We start from the raw sequence: 23,763 nt of genomic DNA, 5'->3' as shown, positions 1-23,763 counted from the left end.
ATGCTGTGAATATTGGTGGTTACAGCCCTGAGTGAGCCGATAGGAGGTGTTTGTTCTCTGTAACTGATAGCAAGTTCAGAAATTTGATTTCCAAAGTCAGAAGGAGAAGAAAGACAGAAAGAAAGAAGGGGAGACAGTTTGAGGCGGTGGGGAGGGGGCAGGAAGAGGAGGAGGGCACAAGCAGCTCGGGTCGCCGTAGAAACAAGATATTAGGGGATAGAGTGGCAGGTTTATTTGTAGAGGAGACAGAGAGACGGTTTGACAGCAACATCACACAAGATTCTCCTTCAACAGGGCACAGACAGACACATCACACCCACACACACACACACACACACACACACACATCTCTGTTATCAGCACATAAATGCGACATTAATCTCTCCAGTATTCGCTGTCTGGTTTGTTTTTTGGTGTAAATCATGAGGTCATATCTCTGTCTGCCAACCTGAAAATATTCTGTAAAGCTGTTTATTATATTGAAGTCAAAGAAAAGTGTGGCTAAACAAACAACAGTGAGAAATCAGTTGACGTCATCATACCTTCCCACATCCAGGTCTCTCTCCGTCTCCCTGTTTTTGGCTTTCTCTCACGCACATTAGTGAAAGCAGGTCTTTTCTGCTGTTTTTAACTCGAGACCCCCAAGGGCTTCTTAGCACAACACATCCCAGAATTCATTTGGCAAAATGGCCTCCAGCAGAACATGTTTGTATGTGACAGTGGAGGACTACAAGACCATTTGAGTGAGGAAGAGTGTGGCATATTCTGGGTTTTCATTTAATAATAATTTATATGTTGAAAAAATATATTATGTATATTTTTTATTATTGTGATATTTTAGTATGTTACTTATGACATATTGATCAGACTTTTTTTTTTTTTTTTCAGACGCTTTTATCCAAAGCGACTTACATTGCATTCAAGTTACAGTTTTTACATTTTATCAGCTCTTGCTTTCCCTGGGAATCGAACCCATGACCTTGGCGTTGCTAGCGCCATGCTCTACTATTTGAGCTACAGGAAAGAGTTTTATTTTTTAATAATATATTGATAATATACACTGCTGTTCAAAGTTTACGGCCCATATGATTTTATTGAAAGACATTAATACTTTTATTCAATAAGTATCCATTAAATTGATCAAAAGTCAGTTTGAAGACATTAGAAACTTACATTATTAAAATAAAAAAACATGAAACATTTACTTTCTATTCATAATAGAATCTTTAAAAAAAAAGCATCACAATTTACACAAAAACATTAAGCAGAATTAAAAACATCTAAATATCTTACTGACCCCAAACGTTTGAATATTAGTGTATTCTTTTAAATAATAGATTATATTTGTTAACATTAGTTTATGCATTAGGCATCATGAACTAACACTGAACATTTTTTATTAATCTAAGTTCATCTTAATTTATAAATGTATTATTGCTCAGCTAATTTGTTCACACATACTACATTAACACATTTTAATTTGTATATTTTGAAATATTAAAAAATGTATGTATTATATTATAAGTATTTATTGTTAGTTAATGATGCCAAACACATTATTATACCTGATTATAGTGTTACTGTCATTTGTTTGGCAAGCAAACCCTGTTAATCTGTAGAAATTTCAAAATGGTTCCTTGCCTCTAAATTTGGTTAAAAGAATATTACATTTCCTACATCAGTTTCATCAGTTTGATGGAGTGATATTAAAATTGTTCCATATTCTTGCGTGTTCTGCAGCTCTGGGGCCTGATAAAGATGGAAAGAGGCGTGAATCAGGCGCTTGACCTGTGCAGTTACCACGGCAACAAGGCCTCAGAGGCCATGAAGTGCTTCCCACCCTCAGAAGCTCAGTCGGCACTGGAAAACATGGCCTGCGCAGTCACCAAGTTCTGAAGATGGTTTCAGTCTGGATGTGTATATGAATCCAATTCTGTTTGATGCAGTTGATTAATGCTGAAACTGAGCCTGCCTGGAGATTGATCATGATGTTTTTGGATGCTGTTTTAAGAGGACTTACTTTGGAGTGTTTGCGGTTCCCACCTGCTCTACAGATGATGATTTTTATGTGGAACTAATGAGTGTCGCAGACAGTCAAGTTTACCGGAGTCATACACACTCTATGCATTTAGCCAACAAATCAGCTTTATCTTTTAAAATAAAATGAGATGTCTTTTTGAAAAAAATCATTCTCTCTCTTTATTCTAAAAATTCTACGATTCCCTGCGGTATTTAACAGAAGTCAGCATTTCTATACACCACTTTAAAGAAGACAAACAAACATTATTGATATCACTGTAAGTTGATTTGTGACCATAGAGAAACGTATAGGTATTATAGGGGGTGGCATTAACCAAAATGTTTGTCCGAAAACCAATGACAATTTGTGAGTGTGTTTGTGTGTGTGTGTGTGTTGTGGGTGCCCGGGGTGCTCCAGCAGCAGTGTTGGCAGTAATAATTAATGAGATGTGTGTGTGACCTGAGTGAATGGGCAGGAAATGCTGCAGTATTGATCAGCTCAGCGAGAGGACTGGCGCCAGCCTGGGCAGCCTGCGGTTTCCCGGGTGACCACGGGGGGGATGACTAGGGTGTGAAGTGGGGCATAGGTGAGTGACGGTCACCGCCGACAGCCACCGGGCCACACACACACACACACACTTGAATTGCTTGAAGGACAGAAAGGGAAGAACATGCATTCAGGAACATCAGTAGTTCAGAGTTCCTCCCATGTCTCTCTCTGGCCTCGGATATGTAGGCAGGATATTACACTTAAGTTTGCCTGGTAGGAGCGGGACAGCCCTCTGGTCATACATGAAAAATTCATTTTGGCCTCAAGCAGACCTGAGAAAACTCCCCATGAACTCCCCATGAAGACAGAAAGAGTCTTTCTGACACAACACCTCCTGTCAGAGGCAAACTTTTGTGCTGTCTTGCCCTGATCAGAGTTTGTTCAGACTTTATTATTAGTGCCATTGTGATCTGAATTCCTTATCACAGATCCAAAAATCAAACTAAGCTCAGAAGAACAGTATTAAAAGGTCATGAGAGGTCTTTAGATTTTTTGTTTCAAGGGGATTGTGAGTTTGGGGTCTCTATACCTCTTGAGATTCACAATTGAATTAGTCGTATGCAAGCTTGCTGCATTTAATCAGTCATAGCTAACACTTCACAGACTGGAAAAAATCTATGTATTATTGCATTTTCTGGCAATTTTCATTAGTTGATCATTGCCGGCTTAGTTTGTTACCCAAAATAAGAAACCCAGTCTGAAAAACTAAGCCCAAAACAGACGACCCCTGTTTTTTTTAAACAATTATTGTAGTAATTATTAAGAAAAGTCTTATTGTTGCATCAAAAGTAGCTTGTAATGGCATAAAGATGCTGCAATCAAGTTATTTAAAAATCAAAATAGACTGGTAAAGGAAGTTCCAGTCAGTATGTGGGAACAGACAGAGAAACATTGTCACACACAAAATAATGATTAAGTCGTCATATGTTTTGTTCTATGAGGGTCAACCACTAATATGCCCAAATAAGCAATTGTATTATAGAAATATGGCCAAGAACGAAACCCATGACTGCTCAAATCTAAAAGCAACTTCTGGGAAGAAAACAAGCCCAAAGGCACTTGAGCAGACTTGGCAACACTGCTGTCCTTGTTTTGTCATATCTAAACATATGGTGTCAAATTTCATAAAATCATCTCACCCTAAGATTGACAGATATTTAAAGTTTTAAGATCTTGTTCTGATGCATACTTTCTTATTCTTGGTCCTTGTCATACAATTCTGCTCACTGGCTCCCTAAGAGTTATATATCACAGTTTTATCATAAAATATAAACTAGTGAGAGCTAATTAATTCAAATAAGTATTTCCATCAAATAAAAACTTTTGAAATATGTCAAACCTTTAACCCACAGTAACAGTGTAGCCCAATTCTGTGGACTTTGCTAAGCTGAGCAGGAGCATAAAAATAAGAGTTGTTTCGAAGCAGGTTTCCCCAAACACTTCCCATCTGCCATTGGTCACACAAACGAATAGTCCTGCCCCAAACTCATGCCATTGGTTCAGCCACTGTTACTGGTCAGAATGCTCAAACAGGCAGTTTTGATAATGCCAGTGTTTACCATTTAAGTCTGTGCATATAGGCTATATATATTCATGTATGTATGTATGTGTGTGTGTGTGTGTATACAGTGCACAGCATAAATGAGTACACCCCTCTAAAACTTAACAAATTCAGCAATTACTCTTTACTTAGATTACATGTTAGGGTCCTTTGGAGATATAATGTTGCAACTAGACTGCTTGATCAATTACCAAAGAAGAATGTCAAAATTATTCAGCAAAATAAGATTTTCTTATCAAAGTGATAAAATGTTGTGTTGCAAAAATGAGTACACCCTCCTGAAAATGACTAAATAAAACATAAAAAAAAAGTGTATAGGTTTAAGGCTATTTTTGATCAACGGGTAAGTATATTGAACCAAAACTTTTAAAGACAAGTAATTTCCTGACAATTAAAAGTGTTATATAGCCCAATGAATCATACTCAGACTTAATGCTGGCAGCAGTGGAACCACTTGGGAGAGAACTGCCAGTTGACCGATTTCTTAGCATAAAAGAGGACAATGTTACAAGAGGAATACCAATTTATTGTTTTAAGTGTGAAAATATAGCAGAAGTAGCACCGACATTCATAAACAATGGACTTGTGACAAGTCTCCTGAAATAATCAGGTCTTCGCTTTAAGTTTTCATTTAGTGATGAGTGAAAGAGCAGGAGAAATAACATGCAAGTGTCTCAGAGCCGGCAAAAGCTATGAAAAGAGTGACACTTTATCTCACAGAGTATGACGCAGCATGCAGAAGTGACATGCATGGTTGTTGTCACCACTAGAATCGCCTACTGTAGCCAAAGAAAAATAAACTCATTTAACCTCTTCCAAGGCCCATATTTACAAAATAGAGACTTCTGAGAATCCATACTCTGGTCTCAAGAGACCAAGTCAATCATTTCGGATCCAAAAGCATCCAAAATGTTCTGGTGTTGCTAGAGGAGGAGTACATTGAGAAGTGCTTGGTACCCACAGTGACGTTTTGTAAAGCTCTTCTATACGGATGTATGAGTGCTGAAGGTGTGAGGGAGTTGTGCTTTATCAACGCTGTCATGAATTCACACACTATTGTGTGATGTAATACAAATACTTGAAACAGAAGATGCTACCCTCCCCTCATTCCCTGCATTATTGGGCATTATTGTCAGCATGCCAATGAAGATATTCACAGATGTGCACAGATGTGAAAATTTGCCATGAACTTGTACACTCGGTGCCAAGAAAGTTCTGGAGAACATACTAAGTACTAGAATATTATACATTTGCTGAATTACGGTGTACTTTCTGCTGTCCTTCAACACAATTGGCTAATTTACTTATCTTACAGAAAATATTGGTATATATTTTGTTGTTTTTATTAAGTATATGTTTAATACATTTCAATTTGACCATCTTTCCATGAATTATATTAGTGATCATACACTAATACATCTTTTATATTTATTCAGAGGGGGTGTACTCATTTATGCGGTGCACTGTAGGCTATATGTGTGTTTGTGTGTATGTTATGGGGGTCAGACATACACACACAGACTTGAGTTCATGGCCGTCACTATCATCACCCTGGTAATCTGATCCTGTCTGTTTTTGCACATGGAAAAGATTTTTGCGGTTTGGCGATTCGCGGCAATCCGATCCCCCGATGACATGGTGGCTGGATTCGCACAGGTAGAGCAAACGAGAGAGTGTGTGTGTGTGTGTGTGTGTGTGTGTGTGTGTGTGTGTGATAGCAGCTCCACTTCAGAAAAACTCAGAACTATTACAACACTCATTTATTCCATACAGACAGAGGACTCTCCGCCTCCTTTATGTGTTTGGGTCTGTGTGAGATATTTTGGGACTAGAGGAGGGTGGACCGAGATCAGTCACCTAGATTTGGTGTGCGTGCATTGAAACTAAATTTTTAATGTCGGGGTTTTAGGTCTTTGTTATAATAAAATTAATTAGAAGCGCTCTTATTTTGGGTGTGACTCATGCATTTTGTCACGCGTGCTTATAGACTTTTACAATTTTTAACTGACATGAAAAGCAAAACAATTAACAGCAGTTGGCTCATGTCAGTTGGACTTTATTTTCCTTGTGTGTTTATCCAACAGTTTATTATTAAAACAAGTTTGATTGTGTTGGAGTTTTAGCTTGGAGGGCAGAAAACAGGAAAATTGATTTAAGAGTATTTTGAATTACTGCAGGCGTTTGAAATAGTTTTATTTTGGCACAACTGCATTAAAATATCCTTTCTCGATTTGACGGATGCAATTATTTCTTTCATGAGATAAAAAATGAGATGAGCGTATGTTGAAATGAGTCTTTAACGAGCAGCGCGAGACTCCCCGTTCACTGCGCGCGCGTCCCATAGAACAGACGCGCGAGCGTTATCGCATGAGCGCGTGATGGATCAAACAGCCCACATTACCTGAATAATGACCGGCGCCTCATCACACCCACATCTCAAAGAGCCACGGCTCCGTGACTTAATGCAGACATCACTAATGCAGACATCACTAATGCGCTTTACGGGACATTGGCCACATCGGGTGCCGCTGATGAGTGTCTGAGAACATAGTCTCAGAGGTGTGCGTTTGCGCGAGAGCGAGGGCAACAGTGGACATATTTCACCTATTTGCTTTATAGTAAGATGCTGCGTATGTTTTGTTGTAGTTTGGGTTTGTAAGTTTGTAATAAATAGATCATCACATATTTATATACTGTATAAAGTTGAATTAGACCTCCTTGATATGGATATGAATTATTTTTCAATTTCAAAGTAGCCTACTTTATTGACGTGATTGTTTTGCTTCCAACAATAAAACAAACAAACAAACAGTAAATATACGTTGTTAATAAAAAATAGTGTCAATATATAAATTTGAATAAAGTAAATATTTATTTGACAGCAAAACGTGTCACAATACAACGCAACTTAGCCCTGCAGTACTTGTCATATCCACTAGATGGCAGTTCATTGGTAAACTGGCAGTAAACAAAAGCTCTGACACTGGGGGGCAGTTATAGTTTAATTATAATTAAACTATATTATTATGTTGTTGGATAGTTGGACGGTAATATGCTGTTTAGCCTATTTATACACTGATAATGTTCTAATAAATTTTAATCATGGCTGGTTTAGCCTATTAAAGATTACAGACAGCAATTTGGACCTATACGTAAATTAAAAGTGAGCACACGTCACTCAAACAACCCGCAGTTTTCCTTGAAAAGTGCTAACCTTAATACAAATGACTTTTTTGGTCATTTGGTGATTAGTATGCAAAATGTAGACTATACTACACTGATTTATCACCTTTTCTTCTTTTTTTTTTGTTGATGTTTCAATTTGATAAAGAGAATCATACATTTTAGTCCTAAATGTTACAGACGAGATTAAATTCATTTTTGGACAACATTTGGTTTCACAATGGAAAGAAAGAAAGAAAGAAAGAAAGAAAGAAAGAAAGAAAGAAAGAAAGAAGGGAAAAACACAAAACTTCACAAAAAAGTCGATGCAAAACCTTCTGTGAGAACAAAGTGCATCCAAACAATTCGTGGTAGGCTATCGTTTGGTTTTCTCATTACTCAGAATTTGCTGAACGTCATTTATTTAACTGTACCTCCTTCAAATCAATAACGTTTTAGAATAAAACAAAAAACAGAATGCACTATAAAACGTTTGAAAAAATAAAAACTATATTTGCGTAATACATTTAAAATATCATATTTATGCATTATTATTTATAATTTTTTCACATGTTATTACAAGTTTTCTAAACAAATTCAACTGTAGTATACCGTACTACATGTAGTATAATGGTCACAAGCGTCTATGCAGTGGGTGGTTTACACTCGTGGAACTCAGGCGCGCGACTCGAGGGGCCTCTCCAAATGACTACTGTGTCACGAGAAGTCCCACGCCACAGAGCGCACTCCGCGTGTTTCACTGCCACGGCGCAGCAGCTCAGGGATTCACGTGGGGTGGGCTGGCAAAAACCCACAGCTGTGCGGAAATGACACAGTACCGTCACGTCACGCGAGAGGGCACTGACTAGAGAAAAAAAAAAGCAGCGGAGAGAAACACGGACAACAGTTACCCGTGGACAAATCCACAGGATTTAAAGACGCAACCATGGCTAATGCCTCCTAACCTACTGCACACAGCTGCCCGGAGTCGCAAAGGTGAGTTTGATTCCAGCCGCGCAGGTAGTTTATGCGCGCCGTGGCGCGGGAGATGGAGCGAAAACTCATCGGTGGATGTTTTTCTTGCCGCGTCACGCAAGAGGGAGAGTTGCGCACCGGGGAGGGAAGGAGGGAGGGGAAACACGGGAGAGAAGGGCAGCACTTCGTATTACAGCAAAAAACATAAACAGTAATTTTCTTAAGACATATGCAGTCCACAGAAGGAACGCAGTAGGGAGCCGCTTGTCCGCCTGTCTCCGCGGTTGTACCGATCCGTGGGGTTTCCACTGGAAGAATGAGGAAGTGGAGCCGGTGGACGGGGGTCGGTACGGTGAAGCAGCGCCGCTCCGGTGCTCTGGCGAGACTTCACGGTGCAAGGCATGAAAAACAAATAGAAAAACAACCTCACAGAACTTCACCGTGGAGAACATTCACTGAGAATAAAGTTTTACACGCATCTCAATTTTTCACACGTTTGCCATGATTGTGTCCAGTCGTTTATGATACTGACTTCACCGTCTTTAATCAATGCTTCCTTTTTAAACAAATTATGATTTTATCAATATGACAGTCAGATATTTCTAAACTTCCATTACCCGTGCAGCTGCTATAACTGACAAGTGTAAGAGAGAAGTGTATAAGAAATATAGGAAATGTGGGCAGATTAGATGTGACTATCAGATAATATCAGTCTTGTGTGTCTTTTCCCAGGACATGAGCTCTTCTGTGTGCATGGTTAATGCAGAGGGACAAGTGCCTGATAAAAGTATGTAAATAACGATTCACACTAAAATCATTCTCACCTTTCTTTGCCCTTTTGAAATTTCATTAAACATCACAACATCTTTATCTAGTAACATGTATCATATCGAAACAAAGAGTCCAAATCAATTGATTGGATCACATGAAACAGAAATCAGCTCCAAATACAGATAGAAATAACATTTAGGAGAGACAGAACCTCAGATGTTGTCAAAAAGGCATACATTTTTAGTGTAAATGCTTACCTGTAAAATCAACCACTGCCTTAAAACAAATGTGAATTGCTGCTGGTTACATTAGAAAGAAATCAACCTTTTCATGAAAGGTTTATGACTTTTATTAAATAAACCATTGCTATTTTTATGGAATGTTGCCATATTTATTATAAATAATTTCTCATTGCACATAATTTTTTAAATAGTGTGCCCACATAAGCTTTACATCGACAACATTAACTACTTCTTCCCTTCCCATGACATCTCTTTAATAATCCACAGTATTTAACGAGCGACAAAGTTCCAAACAATTCTCTGGATAAAATCAAGTATTGCCCTGTGTATATATATATATATATATATATATATATATATATTATTTTTTGTGTGTGTGTGTGTGTTCAAGAAGCCGTTTCACTTGATAGGAAGATAAGGCGATCACAATTTCCATTTCATTCTGATAATAGTGAAAAAGTGCATTTGTATACACATTCATAACACCTCAAGGAACTTGTTTGGTATGCCTGATATCAATATGCAGTAGCACAGGTCATGTGAAGGTCAGGTCAGGTCACTTTCTGTTGTCCAGTTTATAGAGGTGCTTCACTAAAATAACTTATTCTTGTCAAAACATCACATTTGTAAATAGCAGAAATATAAAACATCAAAAAGAAATAGAAAAATATAAATGGTCACAGAAGATGCATGTTACTGCCAGTTGTAAATATCTTGGCTGATCATTTGTGATCAGATCAACTGAGACAGATTCTAATACCAGATGAAAATTGGTATTAGTGTTCTGTCTCATTACAGTTATACAGATTTGTAAACTGATGTCTTTCGGTGTTTCTCAGCATTCTTGAATAGTTTTGAACGCTTGACTTTTCTCCAGAAGTTAAAGTCGAGAAAGATGCAGAGGATGTTATTGAAAACACAGAGGGAAAGATGGAGAGCTTCTTTAAGCGCATTACAAAACGATCAGCAACACACGCAGTCCCTGATGTGGAAGGGCCTACTAGTGGGAAGAGGGTCAAGGTGACAACACAGGTAAGATGAAGTGCCTATAATTAAAAGGAACATTTGTTTCAATCAAAACTTTATTTTTCTCCTTGTTAAACATTGCATTTGGGATATAATTTGCTGAAGAGATTTGATTGAGATTTTTCTTTTGGTACAAGCTATGAACAGCAACATCTCACACTTACTTTCCAGGCAGGAGAACATCTCTCTGAAAGCAGTTCAGATAATGGAAGCAGGCCATGTTCTCACAGTCACAGATTATCTCCACAGGAGCAGATTCCCATCTCTTCATACAGGAAACCACTCTACAGCATCACACATCGCATTTCTGAGCGTAAAGCTGCATCCAATTTGGACCAGCATGGAGCCCACAATGGAGTCAGAGCAAGCCATAATGGTGTTCACTTACAAAAACTGGGCAACTCTAGAAAGCATCACATGTTTAAGACCTCCACTAATGTGGGGGTCACAGGATCTCCTGCTGCCTTGGATTCTCACCTCTACCCGCTCATCGAGAAGATGTTCTTCCTCCTCAACACGCTGAATTCCAGCATGACCCAGCTGCACAGTAAGGTGGATTTGCTCTCGCTTGAAGTGACGCGCATCAAAAAGCAGATGAAGCCCTCTGAGATGGTCATGGAATTTCAACCTCCTCCTGAATACCAGCTGACCAGCGAAGAACTCGCCCAGTTGATGGAGCAAACGTCCACTGCGGGAGATCTTGGCTGCAGACTCCTCGTTCAACTGTTCCCAGAACTTTTCACAGCAAAAGAATGCACGCATGGCTGCAGCACATACAACCTTACAACCAAACGAACATTAGATTCATTGCACCTTCAGCTAATACGTAACTATGTGGAAGTCTGCTACCCGCTAGTGAAAAATGAAAATGTCTGGCAGACGGAGTGCTTGCTGCAGATCAATGATTTCTTGAATAGTTTCTGGGCTCAGAAGGACATGGAGAGTGGTCAGATGTGTGATAAACAGGCTCCAGTGCTTGTCGGTTTTGACTTGGAACAAAATCATGCTTGTCATTTCATCAGTGAAGATGCCCAGGACGAGAGTCTTTCCCTCAATTCTGGAGAGAACAATGATGTTCATCTCAATGTCAGTTCAGATGTAGTGTTTGACCAACATGAGGCAGACTCTGAAGACTTAACTTCGCCGGAGGAGCTTGTTGTGTTTTTGTTGAACAGACTCTTTCCGGAGGTGTTTGAGGAGGGCAAGTTGCCGGAGGGCCACAACAGCATTGGACAGTTGATCACTGACTCAGACAGACTAGAAATTATACGAAAATACATGGAGGCCAATTTCCCTGATATCCCAGAAGAAACCTGGCTGCAGCTGTGCGTACAACGAATGGAGGAAGCACTGGAGAATGCTTCAGTCAGTGGCAGCAGTCGTGACATCCGAGAGATGTATGACACCACTCATCTGCCTGATAACATCTCCATTGTTAAGATCAGTGATCTGTGTGATTACGAGAAACCAAATCGCAGGTCTAAGAAATCGTGGCTGGAGCCTGTGGATTTTGGCAAACTGGAGATTCCTCCTCCGGACTTTGATATTCCTCGGGAGTATTTACTTACTAAGGAACAGCTGAAGAATAACTATGAAAGCAGTTTATCAATTGGGAACTTTGCATCTCGACTCCTGGTTCTCATGTTCCCTGAGCTCTTTACTTACGAGAATGCACGAAAATACTACAACTGCAGTGGCTCTCTAGGAAAGAAACAGCTGGATCCCCTACGAATCAGTCTCATCCGGCATTACGTCCAGCTGCTTTATCCACAAGCTAAGAACGACCGTGTGTGGACCCTTGAGTTTGTCGGCAAACTTGATGAGCGCTGTAGGCGCCGGGATACCGACCAACGGCGTTCATACCAGCAACAACGGAAGGCTTGTTCACCTGACCAAGAGCCTGACCCAAAAGACTCGCTGCTAACTGCTGGGCAAATCAATGTTCTCAGTTCGGATCGTCTGAAAGAGGACTTTGAAGTCCTCTCTTCACCCCTGGAGAAAAGCAGCAAGGACTTCTGCAAAATTCCTCTTGAGGACCTTTCAGTGTCCAGCCCAGACTTCCCAGTGCCTTCTGAGTACCTGCTCACGGATGCAGAAGTAAGGGAAATTGTCCAACAGAGTCTGTCTGTGGGAAATTTTGCTGCTCGCCTTCTCGTCCGTCTCTTCCCAGAACTTTTCACACAGGAAAATTTACGGCTGCAGTACAACCACTCTGGGGCCTGCAACAAGAAGCAGCTGGACCCTGTGCGTCTCCGACTTATTCGTCATTACGTGGAGGCTGTCTATCCAGTTGACAAAATGGAGGAAGTGTGGCACTATGAATGCGTGCCAAGCATTGACGAGCGCTGCAGGCGCCCCAATCGCAAGAAATGTGACATTCTAAAGAAGGCAAAGAGATCAAACAACACTGTGACTTATTCTTAGACAATGTTACTGCAAAGTGCAGACCTGTTTTCCTGTATTTTACACAATATACCTGTTATTTGCACAAGTCCATAAGCTGAAGCATATTGAAACTTGTTCTTGTTTAAGGTCTAGTTCGGCTGGTCGAGTTCACATCCATGGCCTTAAACAGGATGGTTTCGTAGGTGACAAAGTTGGTGATTGAAGCCACTATCACATGACAGTGAAATATTAGTGTTACTATTTATATGCCAAAATATTATTGATGTTATTCTAATGTCTAATTAATAGATAAGCTAAAGTTAGCCTTAATCAATTTAAATGTAAACATTTAGTTTTTAAAAACAATAGTTCACTTTAGTTTCAGGTGAGGGCAGAGATGATATATATATTGTTTTAAGTTGTAGCAATGTTGCAGCACTGGCCTTTTCTAATTATCAACATATTGAAGTATGTCCTGCCTTCCAGGAAGTAAATCTTATTCATCTGTACTTAACTATAGCACCAGGTTATATGTTATATATTTTTAAATAAAAATTCACTTCCTAGCCAAGATGTGTTTCATGTTCCTTTTTATTTTACTTCAGATACATAAGTGAGGGTCAATAGGAGCCTTTTACAGTCAGAGAAAATCATAAAAATACCTAAGTGAAGATTTTATCTTTGATGTTTTTCAAGAATAAATTTGTGTTCTTTGTATATTCCACCACTGACCATTACAATGAAGAAAAAACTAAGAGTTAGGTGTTGACTTTTTTTTTTGCATAACTGCTCTGCAAAAACCTTTTAATATTTCCCTTTTTTTGTCAGTTGATCTTAGTGCAGTTGTATGCAAAGGCACCCTGTACCCTTTCTGAAAACTGTTCATTGAAAATCTTCCAATGTCATAAAGACAATGGTGAAAACTAAATAAGGTATCAGAAACAAGGTATCAGAAAACAACTGTGGGATGAATCAGATAGTGTTTGGGATATCAATGTTATTTTATGAATCTAGTAAATACTAAATAAAAATGCATATAACCAAAACCACCTCTAAATAATAGCACGTGTTTGTGTTCCATTTGTGACGAGTAAAGTAATTAAAAAAAACACCTTTAAGTAGTATGAAACAGTCATGAGAACTACTGTTAAGTGAATACATGTGAGAAAGACCTTCAGTTTTTGTTGGGCATAGAAAACAGCTCATTAAATCCTCAATCTGCAGTTTCAGAATCAAAGGGTTGGAGAGTGGAATAGGAAATACCAGTTTTGTCCTATTTTCTGATCTTTCACCTCTCAAACACATCACAGAATTAGTCTTTACTGCTTGTACACATCCTGTCTGGGAAGTTGTAGGTGTTTCCAGGTTCTTAGAATGACTCTCTGCTTTTCTGCATCTTTTGTCTCTCCGACCACCTTTTTAAAGATCACTCTCTTCAGCAAGACTGTGTCCATTTCCTTGTCCTCATTTAGAATCAGATCCAGTGTATCCCCCACTTTAACCTGTAGGAGGCAAAATTTAATGTTAAATTAAGGTGCTTATACTAATCAGTACTCAGATTAATTCAGTAATGGGAAGACTACCACAAGCAAGGTATTTTTTTAATTGTATCCATAATTTGTTCAGCTAGTCTTAGATATTTTTGAGGAAGGTTCTTTCTGATTATACCACTAGAGAGTGCTGACTCACCATTTTGCTCTTCTTGGTGAGTTTCTGACCATTCAGTCTCAATTTGAGGTTATAGAAAGCATCCTCGACACCACTGTGAAAGAGATACGTGTTAATCACTGCCACTGGCCAAAACACCACAAAATAAATTTACAGCCTGAGATAAAGAAGAGCAATATGAGCAAAGATTGTATACGAGCCTCATCAGTCCATTCTCTGATTGGGTTCTATGAGGTAAAAACTAGGAGTTACATCTACAATTGGAACTGAAAACAAATTTGCAACTCACCAGTGTGGCAGAATTAATCTCTGAACATTATTGACAGTTTCTCCGACTTACTTTCGTGCAATGTCCAATCCGGTCTTCAAAACCAGATCGAAACGTAGAGATTGGACAGTTTTCTCAAGGTCTTTATAGTCTTTTGGCAGGCCTGGGTCATCTGGAAGCTCATCCTCATAATCACTAGCCTCTGCATCTTTCTGTTCCTCCTCCTCCTCCTCCTGCTGCATTGCTTTTTGCTTCCCTTTCTTTCTTGTGCTCTTGAGCCGGGTCTGATGGAGCGACCAGCTCTGCCGAGTATCCCATGATCTCAGCCACATAGCTGTCTGGGGTGTGGCTGAACCCCACAACTGACGCGCGTGTAATGTTCGCGGGCACCACATACTGAGACCAGAGGCATGGCATGGTGTGAGCTGCTGCAGGGAGTTCAGTCTGCCTAACTGCCGCAGTGCCAGCGCCTGCACTGACAGACTCTGCATACTGTGACACTGAAAACAGACACATGAGAAAAGAGGTAACATGAATGCACACTTTACATTCTTCAAAGTCTCTAGATTCAGCTCTAAATGCTCTGGAAATCTTCTAAACCAACAGTGTGTATCCTGGTATGCTTGAACTTCACTATTCATTCCAACTCATTCTTTAAAAAATGTTAAGTAAAATCTTAATTTTGTAAACGTTATATATATATATATATATATATATATATATATACGACATTTGTCAGCTCGACATCGCTGACAAATGTCGTTGCTTTCATGCTGTCTAAACTTCACACAGTATAGTGCTAAATGACTTGTCTGTACACTTATCCAAATAACTGATTTGAGGAGAGATATGTAAATTATATTTAAGTATAGACATAATGAAAAGCATGACAGGTTATAATTTGTGAAAATCTGACATTCTCATGACGATAATATCAGAATTTGCATAGACAGCCACTCATCATGTGTTTGTACTGCTCACCATGATACTTCACTATCAACAAATGCAAAAACAACACTAGTTTGTTTAACAACGACTTAAAAATATATATTTTACCTAAATGAGTTGAGAGATCTCCCCTTGACTCTCTAATCTCGAGTTGAACAACGAGCACAGTAAAAACAAACCAGCAGTGGCTGCTGCTGTAATAGTGCAATTTTACAGCGCCCTCTAGAGTCGGGATGAATTATAATACACAGTAGAATTACATTTCTGCATTATATTATATAGAAATATATCATTAGGGTTTATAAAGTTAATTATATAAATTAATAAACATTACTATTTTTTTTTTTTACAGAATTTCCATAATGCTTTGGGCACTATGTGTACCCTACTATCTATGCAGTTCTAGTGGTATTCTGCGCTGCATTTAGAAGACTAAACACCCGCCCAGTCAAACGCACTTGTTTCTCTGGATTGGTGGCTCGCGTTGGACGTCTGGGGGCCAACGGCTTTAAAACATCATGCACGCATCAACGCCTCCTCCTGTCGAAACTCTCACAGTGGGTCGGAATAAACACAAGAAAAGAGATTCCTGCATCCATCTTCATCAACATGACATGCTTTATTTGCATTTCTATCTTTTGTTTGTCTGCATTTTTAATGGAGGCGCACGGTACATATGGTCCTTATTTAAGGAACCATAACCAGTTGTATGGAGACCGGCAGAGATCTCACTTCACCCCCAATATGCCTGGACACGGCAACTCCATCAACTTTGGAGGTAATCATTTATTATTATTATTTTATTTATACGTTATTTGTAACTTTATTATTAATTATGATTATTAGGATAATAAAATCATGTGAAATCTACACTTGTAATTCTTTTCAAGCCTTGATTTAAACGAATATTTAAAATATGTTAACACTGGGTATTTTAAATTTTTTTAAACTAGTGAAATAGTGAAAAACAGAAGTTCTCTTCGGGAACAAAAACTAACCTAGCCTACTATAGTCCCGTAAAATGATGTAATCTACACACAGCTGGACTTTCTGTTTTACAGTAGGCCTATTATTAGCAGTTTTTTTTTTGTGCTTAATGATGGATCAGAGACCTTTAGACTTCTAAAACCTTGGGAGCAGTGGCTACTACATTACAGGAATAATTTTCTATTGTTCATTAAAAATCTTATTTATGTTACTTATTTAAATTAGACATTTGCAAAATGAAGACTCTACATAATTTGTGAGCTTTAAAACATATCTTTCAAAATACTAATCTTTTTCCTTAAATGTGTGTCATATCTATTAACTGATCCTTATGTCCCCTAAATAATAATAATAAAAAATATATGTATATATATATATATATATATATATATATATATATATATATATATATATATATATATTTTACATGAGAAGTGGATCTGGGACTACAACAGTTTTTTTCCCCTTCAGGTTGACATGTTAAATGTTGCAGTCATTCACAGAGAACCTCTGAACAGGCAACTGACTTTGCCTCACTGCTTGAAAATGAAGACCTTTAGCTCATGCTTTTGCTAACAATCAAAAAGTGTCACCTAAGCCCACATCAATATCATATTGCTTTAAACCAGTAGAGTAATGGCTTACTTTAACGCCTCTCTCCCTCCTTTTCTTGTTCTAAATCTCCTTTTCATGCTCCCACCTTGTCTTTCTCCTCTGTTTTTTCCTTTTCATCTGTCTATGGATTCTTGGCATTTTTCCTCTCTTTCTATCATTGTATTAATGTTTCTGTTTACCCTCTTTTTTTCTCTCTCTCTCTAACCAAACAAAGCTCATGGCTTTAATCACAGGTTTTACAGCTATCATCATCACAACCCTCATCAGCATCACCACCAGAGGCCACCCTGGAAAGGGCCTCCCTTTATCTACCACCGTCCTGCCTTACCTGTCCGGCCTGTTGTGCCCACACCTCCCAGAATTCCAGTGGTGCTACCTATCCCTACAGTGCCCATGCCACTCACCAAGGTAGCCACCCTATCCCCGCCACCTCCAACACAGACTACAACCACTGCAACCACAACAACCACAGCAACCACAACAACCACAGCAATCACAACAACCACTACAGAGCCGGTCAGTACCCCTCATGGCACACCTGCCCCTGCCGAACCTTCCACTGACCCAGGTAGACCAATCCCACCCCACCGGGTGCAGACCACCAGTCTGGTCCTCTTCAGTCCCTCTAAATAATCTTTCTCTTCTTTCTCTCTCTCTTTTCAAGGATAAATCATAAAAAAGAACTGAATGGTCATTTATAGGGGTATAACATAATATTCATGCCACGATTCGGTTTGATACACCATACTGATTTTACAACGTGATGCTCTCTCAAAACTTGTATTGTCACAATCATTTAAAATCATACAGTTTTTAATTATTGCTTCTAAGATGTATGATAAACAGTTAAAGGAATAGTTCAAGATTTGCTAAAAATTACTCATCCTCGAACCATCCAAGATGTAGATGAGTTTGTTTCTTCAACAGAACAGATTTTCACTTGCTCACCAATGGATCCTCTGCAGTGAATGAGTGCCATCAGAATGTGAGACTTTTATCCATAATATTGCATAATTCTTTATTATACACAATATTGTCACTATCATTCATATTGTTACATTTTTTCATTGCGATATTTTGTGACACAATATATTGTTATACCTCTGGTCATTTAGCATTAAACAAGCAGGGCAAATAGCATTAATGAGGCCATTTTTGCTAATGCAATGCTTATTGTCTACAGAAATGCAATTGTTTAGCACAATTGGGATTAACTGACTCAGTTTCTTTCTCTTTTTATAGTCACAGCACTGCACTGCTAACTGAGGAGCCTCCCTTTTTCATAATTTTTTTTTTTTACATATTAATCTCTTTCAGCATCAAACTTTGCACTTTTCAATAATTTTAATGATAATGTGACACTAATTTTCAATTAATTATTTATGTCTTACAGCTCCAGCAGAGCTCTGCAAGAGCCGTCCTCTAGACCTGGTTTTTATCATTGACAGTTCTCGTAGCGTCCGTCCTGCAGAGTTTGAGAAGGTTAAAATCTTCCTCTCTGAAATGGTTGATTCTCTTGATATCGGATCCGATGCCACACGAGTCGCCCTGGTCAACTACGCCAGCACCGTCAACATTGAGTTCCTTCTGAAAAAGTACTTAAGTAAGGCCGAGGTCAAGCAGGCCTTCTCCCGTATCGATCCCCTCTCAACAGGAACTATGACTGGCCTGGCTATCAAAACTGCCATGGAGCAGGTTTTTACAGAGAACTCTGGGGCCCGGCCACTAAAAAAGAACATCGGTAAGGTGGCCATCATTGTGACCGATGGAAGGCCGCAAGATAAAGTTGAAGAGGTGGCAGCAGCAGCAAGGGCTTCTGGGATTGAAATATATGCTGTCGGAGTGGACAGAGCAGATATGCGGTCCCTCAAACAGATGGCCAGTCAGCCTCTTGATGACCATGTGTTCTATGTGGAGACATACGGAGTGATCGAGAAACTAACATCTAAGTTCAGGGAGACACTCTGTGGTAAGAGAATAAAGATCCTATTTTGTTTATACAGTTTCTAATCAATTAGATCATATTTTAATTTAATTAAAAAATTGTATTATAAAAAAACGTCTCGGTTACGTATGTAACCCTCGTTCCCTGAAGGAGGGAACTGAGACGTCACGTCGGGTGACCAACGAATTGGGATCTCGCTTAGAGAAACCAATCCACTTTGAGTGTAACTAAATGAGCCAATGCACATTGGTATGCGATTATTGCATCCAGCTACAGCTGATCACAGCGTGAGTATAAGCAGGCAGCAGGTGCAGCACATATTCAGGTTTTCGCTGAGGAGCCGAGCCGAGCCGGCTTCCCCACCGACTTCCCTTCCACGGGGTCGTGGTTGGCAGCAATTGCAGCCACATAGACTTTAAGGTTGGAGGAAGACAGCCTTTGCTCCAACCCCTGCTGCAAGAAGGACAGCACGACTCTGATCGGGCACTTCCGGGGGTCTTCTCGATGAGAAGAACACCATTCGACGAACAGGTTCCACTTCAAGGAATAAGCATGTCTTGTAGACGGCGCTCTCGCCGAAGTGATGGTGTCAACTACCACTTGGGGTAGGTCGCCTAGAACCAAGGTGCCCTGTCTCTGAGTCAGTAGATCCTTCCTCAGAGGAATCTGCCAAGGAGGGGCTGTCACGAGGAGCATCAGTTCTGGGAACCAAGTCCGAGTGGGCCAGTACGGCGCCTTGAGCAGGAACTGCTCCTCGTCCTCCCTGATCTTGCACAGTGTCTGTGCGAGAAGGCTCACTGGGGGAAACGCATACTTGCGAAGGCCCCGCGGCCAGCTGTCCATGCAGAGTGTTCCCTCGGTTCTGAAGTGAAGTGGACGCCCCTGAACTTGGGAGGACGCCGGGCGAACTGAATCGCATAGCCGAGTCGTCTGGTCTGACGGAGCCAACAAGACGGACTGGGAAGCGCTAGCCAGGCTCTCAGAAATCACGCAAGTGGCACCAACGGAACCACCGACGTACCCGCGTTGGGGCAGCGAAGGGGAACGCAGAGACCCGGCTCGGGCGTCTCGTTGCTGGTCCGAAGCGGGGTCAACATATGTGTAGTTGCAACCTGCGTTCTGGCAGAGGGTGCGTGAGTAGTACGAATGGTCGCACTCTCGGACCACCCACAGCTGCTCACTGGCGAGAGAGGAGGGTGAGTGTGAATCAAGTCTGTCTTGTCCACAACTCCCCGTCCCCTCTGGGGACCCAGAGATAGAGGAAATTGCTATTTGGTTGAGGTTTTGGGTACCACTGACCGTGAGGCCAGTGGCGGGGAAAAAAGAAACAAAAGATTCTCTGCCCGGCCCTCCTTCGGAGGATGGAGTGGTGCGTTCACCATCTCCCGAATAGCATCCTTCTCCATCTCCGGATCGCCCGTCTCAGGGCCTCTTGCTCTTCCGCTTGCCACCAGATTTGGCGAGGGCCTGGACGGGTGGGGCAACTGCCCTGCGACCGGCTCCATGGCGCTGCTTTGCTGGAGGCTGCTGCGTTTGATCGTCGGGGGGTGTACCAAAGGATACTAGTGGTACCCCACGAGAGGGTTACTTCGGCAGCTCCACAGGCTGCGAAGTGCCGGTGTAAGGAGGAGGCCTCGGAGGGTAATTCCTCATCGTCACCGTAAGACCAGTCCGGCTACTGCCAGGAGCATGACTCATCTACAAAAGCCACCTCAGCTTGCTTAACGCCCAGACACAAGAGGCAGCAATCGTGACCATCACCCCGGCGCCAGGTAGCGACCGCATCCAGAAACGCACGGTTGGAAAGGCATCTTTAAAAAGACGCGTCTTTAAAAAAACGTTCCACCCGTGAATGTCTCTTTTAAAATTCACTCTTTCAGAATTCGCTCTTTTAGTGTGCTGAAGAGCACAGGGGAGATGGCCGCCTGCAACACAAACAGGGGGTAGTGCAGCCTGATGTGTGCAATCCTCTCGACATGGAAGAACCACCGCCACTGAAGCGCCATACCAGAGGTCAGAAGCAGAACGATAAGACCGCTCGGCTCCGAAGCAAAAAGCTGAATATGCGCTGCACCTGCTGCCTACTTATACTCACGCTATGATCAGTGGCAGCTGGATGAAATAATCGCATGCCAATGTGCATTGGTTTGTTTAGTTACACTCAAAGTGGATTGGTCTCTCTAAGCGAGATCCCAATTCGTCGGGCCCCCGACGTGTCTCGGAGTGACCGACTGAAAGGGAACTGTATTATAATAATATATCAAATGTAATTATTAAAAATATATAAATTACATTTCTATAAATACATTTAATTTAAAATGCCTCACTGACTCATCAATAATGTTTAATATAATTTAGCTGATTTTGCAGGTTTCGATGCTTGTGCGCTTGGGCACAACTGCCAACATATTTGTGTCAACAACAATGCCTCTTATTTCTGCAAGTGCAAAGAAGGATATGCTATCAACTCTGACAAGAAAACGTGCTCTAAGCCGACCAATGGTTTGTCATAAAAATATGCATCAAATCATTTGAAAAATTTGATGCATATCGTAAAGATTATTTTTTGATGCATTCAAAAGAAAGGCATCCAGTAACTTTTTTGCACAGAAATGCTTTTTGGCTCAAATTAAATGCCATATAAAAATGCCATTGAAATCAGACATTTTATCTGAATTATAAATCATTTAACTAAGTATGTGTTTAATGATATAACGTGCTCTGGAATGTTTATGTGCTCTGATAGTTTGTTTTTAAAATTGTCATTATACCTTCAGTGATAATATTTATGTCAATGATAAATTGAGGAGTGAAGGAAAGATTTGTAGCATTTTAAGTACACGCTAAAACATGTCTTTTTCTTTTACAGAAGAGGCAAGAGGAGATCTGACCGAGAATGCCTGCATGTGTGAAGCTCAGATTGCATTTCAGAGGAAGGTTCATAACAGTATACATACTCTCACCAGCAGACATATCCTTTCAGATTAATACAGCATTTGTTTGTCACCTATCCTAATTGAATAACTCTCTCAGTCTGATAAACTTTCCATGTCCTGAGAGAGTTTTTTTTGTAGCAGTCAAATAGCGGACAGGGTTTATTATGTCTTTTAATAGTCATATTGGTTTCTCTCCAAAGCTGGTGTTAATCAGGAAATCAGTCCTTTAGCAATCCTGATGATCATGATGGGTGATGTTTTTCTTAACTGTTACTTACTGGATGACATCTCAAACAGAGTGCAGCAGTTTGATCTCCGGCGTGCCTAGAGTGGAGGATGGGATCTCTCATTAGCTGCCTACAATGTATCCCATGCATTCCTCATTTTGTTTGTTTAATCTTAGGCTATTTCATATTGTGCTTATAATTATTTTAGATTTCATTATGTTCTGAGTATGATCTTTGAGTTATCATATATCAAATACACTTTATTTACACAAAGTGTTACATGTTTTTAAGTAAATTTCCTTTTATTTTGGGAAAAAATAGTAAATGTAATAGTAAAATGTAAAGTATACGCACATCATTTTATGTTGTCTATTTTAAATATTGTACACACATATAAAAAAAAGAACAAATCCTAACAAATAAAAATATTATTTGATGTTATTTTCTCTTTTGTGTTGTCTTTGCATTATGTAATGGGTTAGCTAAAGACAATACAATATGATAGTAGTGCTTGGTGTGACAGTGACAGTAAACTATTGCAAAGGTTTTTGCCTTAGCCTACTCTCTGTAACTAGGTAATGAATACTATTGAATAAATACCAAAATGCTGTTTAAATTACTCTGAGGTGGATTGTAACATGTCACTGTGCAGGAAGTGGCAGCTTTCCATAATTGTATTTATTTATTTATTTAGTCATTTAGCAGACGACTTACAAATGAGGACATAAGAAGCAATCAAAACCAACAAAAGAGCAGCAACGTGCAAGTACAGTACAGATAATTATTATAATTATTATTATTTATTTATTTTTTAAATAAAAATACATATAGATAAAATAAAATTAGAATAGAGAGTGCTAGAGTTAGAGGGTCAAGTAAAGATGGAACAGATGAGTTTTTAGCCGTTTCTTGAAGATGGGTTAGGATTCAGCTGCTCGGATTGAGTTGGGCAGGTTATTCCACCAGATGGGAACAGTTAATGAAAAAGTCTGTGAAAGTGTTTTTGTGTGTCTTTGGGGCGGCACAATAATGCGTCGTTCACTTGAAGAACGCAAGCTTCTAGAGGGCACATAAGTCTGAAGTAATGAATTTAGGTAAAGGGGTGCAGAGCCAGTGGTGGTTCTGTAGGCAAACATTAATGCCTTGAATTTAATGCGAGCAGCTATTGGTAGCCAGTGCAAATTGATGAACAGAGGCGTGACGTGTGTTCTTTTCGGCTCATTAAAGATTAATCTTGCAGCGGCATTTTGGATTAATTTTAGAGGTTTAATAGAATTGGCTGGAAGACCTGCCAAGAGAGAATTGCAATAGTCAAGTCTGGACAGAACAAGAGCCTGAACAAGGAGTTGTGTTGCATGTTCCAAGAGAAAGGAACAATAATAACAAATAATCTAGCTACCCATAATTATAATTATGCCTAAAAATTCGTTCAGATAGGCAAATTTTATAATTAATTTGAAATTCATTTAAATAATATT

At 39.8% G+C, this 23,763-nt stretch overlaps 4 protein-coding genes across 8 annotated transcripts in view; 3 read left to right on the top strand and 1 right to left on the bottom strand.

Annotated features, from left to right (window-relative positions):
• LOC306882760 (all trans-polyprenyl-diphosphate synthase PDSS2-like) overlaps positions 1-2,179 on the top strand; it is a 33,342-nt gene extending 31,163 nt beyond the window's left edge. For both annotated transcript variants that reach the window (XR_013785288.1, XM_079437629.1), the window contains one exon: positions 1,741-2,179. Coding sequence is in view for 1 of the 2 variants with exons in the window: in XM_079437629.1 (XP_079293755.1) it covers positions 1,741-1,896 (156 nt within the window). In the remaining variant the exon portion in view is untranslated. The remainder of the gene's footprint in view (positions 1-1,740) is intronic.
• Positions 2,180-8,119: 5,940 nt separating this feature from the next.
• On the top strand, positions 8,120-13,260 carry LOC306882890 (BEN domain-containing protein 3-like). 2 transcript variants are annotated; one of them, XM_079437883.1, is made up of 4 exons: positions 8,136-8,288; positions 9,000-9,054; positions 10,158-10,312; positions 10,478-13,260. In XM_079437883.1, exons 2-4 carry the CDS (start codon positions 9,003-9,005, stop codon positions 12,728-12,730), a joined length of 2,460 nt encoding a protein of 819 aa, XP_079294009.1. In that variant the 5' UTR covers positions 8,136-8,288; positions 9,000-9,002; the 3' UTR covers positions 12,731-13,260. The 2 variants fall into 2 exon arrangements, with proteins under 2 accessions (XP_079294010.1, XP_079294009.1); XM_079437884.1 differs by lacking the exon at positions 9,000-9,054 and having other exon boundaries at positions 8,120-8,288.
• Positions 13,261-13,289: 29 nt separating this feature from the next.
• LOC306882891 (mitochondrial transcription rescue factor 1-like) lies at positions 13,290-15,781 on the bottom strand. Of its 2 annotated transcripts, XM_079437885.1 has the most exons (5): positions 15,684-15,781; positions 14,700-15,127; positions 14,560-14,586; positions 14,381-14,453; positions 13,290-14,193 (listed from the first exon to the last, which is right to left on the bottom strand). In XM_079437885.1, the coding sequence occupies exons 2-5, from the start codon at positions 15,116-15,118 to the stop codon at positions 14,011-14,013; spliced, it is 702 nt and encodes a 233-aa protein (XP_079294011.1). In that variant the 5' UTR covers positions 15,119-15,127; positions 15,684-15,781; the 3' UTR covers positions 13,290-14,010. The 2 variants fall into 2 exon arrangements, with proteins under 2 accessions (XP_079294011.1, XP_079294012.1); XM_079437886.1 differs by lacking the exon at positions 14,560-14,586.
• A 146-nt stretch (positions 15,782-15,927) lies between these two features.
• Positions 15,928-22,725, top strand: LOC306882889 (matrilin-3-like). Of its 2 annotated transcripts, XM_079437882.1 has the most exons (6): positions 15,928-16,353; positions 17,392-17,745; positions 18,571-19,146; positions 21,493-21,624; positions 21,992-22,093; positions 22,337-22,725. In XM_079437882.1, the coding sequence occupies exons 1-6, from the start codon at positions 16,185-16,187 to the stop codon at positions 22,384-22,386; spliced, it is 1,383 nt and encodes a 460-aa protein (XP_079294008.1). In that variant the 5' UTR covers positions 15,928-16,184; the 3' UTR covers positions 22,387-22,725. The 2 variants fall into 2 exon arrangements, with proteins under 2 accessions (XP_079294008.1, XP_079294007.1); XM_079437881.1 differs by lacking the exon at positions 21,493-21,624 and having other exon boundaries at positions 16,028-16,353.
• Positions 22,726-23,763: the final 1,038 nt, after the last annotated feature.

Source organism: Barbus barbus (genome assembly GCF_936440315.1).
Source record: "Barbus barbus genome assembly, chromosome: 16".
Lineage (NCBI taxonomy): Eukaryota > Metazoa > Chordata > Actinopteri > Cypriniformes > Cyprinidae > Barbus > Barbus barbus.
The sequence above is the reverse complement of the archived record's forward strand: the minus strand, read 5'-3'. Positions and strand labels throughout refer to the sequence as shown.

Excerpts from the sequence above, each read along its gene's own strand:
- LOC306882889 (XM_079437882.1), top strand. The coding sequence starts at position 16,185 with ATGACATGCTTTATTTGCATTTCTATCTTTTGTTTGTCTGCATTTTTA. Across the intron at positions 17,746-18,570 it reads CGAACCTTCCACTGACCCAG|CTCCAGCAGAGCTCTGCAAG; the intron begins GTAGACCAATCC and ends TATGTCTTACAG. Across the intron at positions 19,147-21,492 it reads GTTCAGGGAGACACTCTGTG|GTTTCGATGCTTGTGCGCTT; the intron begins GTAAGAGAATAA and ends CTGATTTTGCAG.
- LOC306882890 (XM_079437883.1), top strand. The coding sequence starts at position 9,003 with ATGAGCTCTTCTGTGTGCATGGTTAATGCAGAGGGACAAGTGCCTGAT. Across the intron at positions 9,055-10,157 it reads GGGACAAGTGCCTGATAAAA|AAGTTAAAGTCGAGAAAGAT; the intron begins GTATGTAAATAA and ends ACTTTTCTCCAG. Across the intron at positions 10,313-10,477 it reads GGGTCAAGGTGACAACACAG|GCAGGAGAACATCTCTCTGA; the intron begins GTAAGATGAAGT and ends CTTACTTTCCAG.
- LOC306882891 (XM_079437885.1), bottom strand. The coding sequence starts at position 15,118 with ATGCAGAGTCTGTCAGTGCAGGCGCTGGCACTGCGGCAGTTAGGCAGA. Across the intron at positions 14,587-14,699 it reads GGATTGGACATTGCACGAAA|AACCCAATCAGAGAATGGAC; the intron begins GTAAGTCGGAGA and ends TTTACCTCATAG. Across the intron at positions 14,454-14,559 it reads TCAGAGAATGGACTGATGAG|TGGTGTCGAGGATGCTTTCT; the intron begins GCTCGTATACAA and ends TCTCTTTCACAG.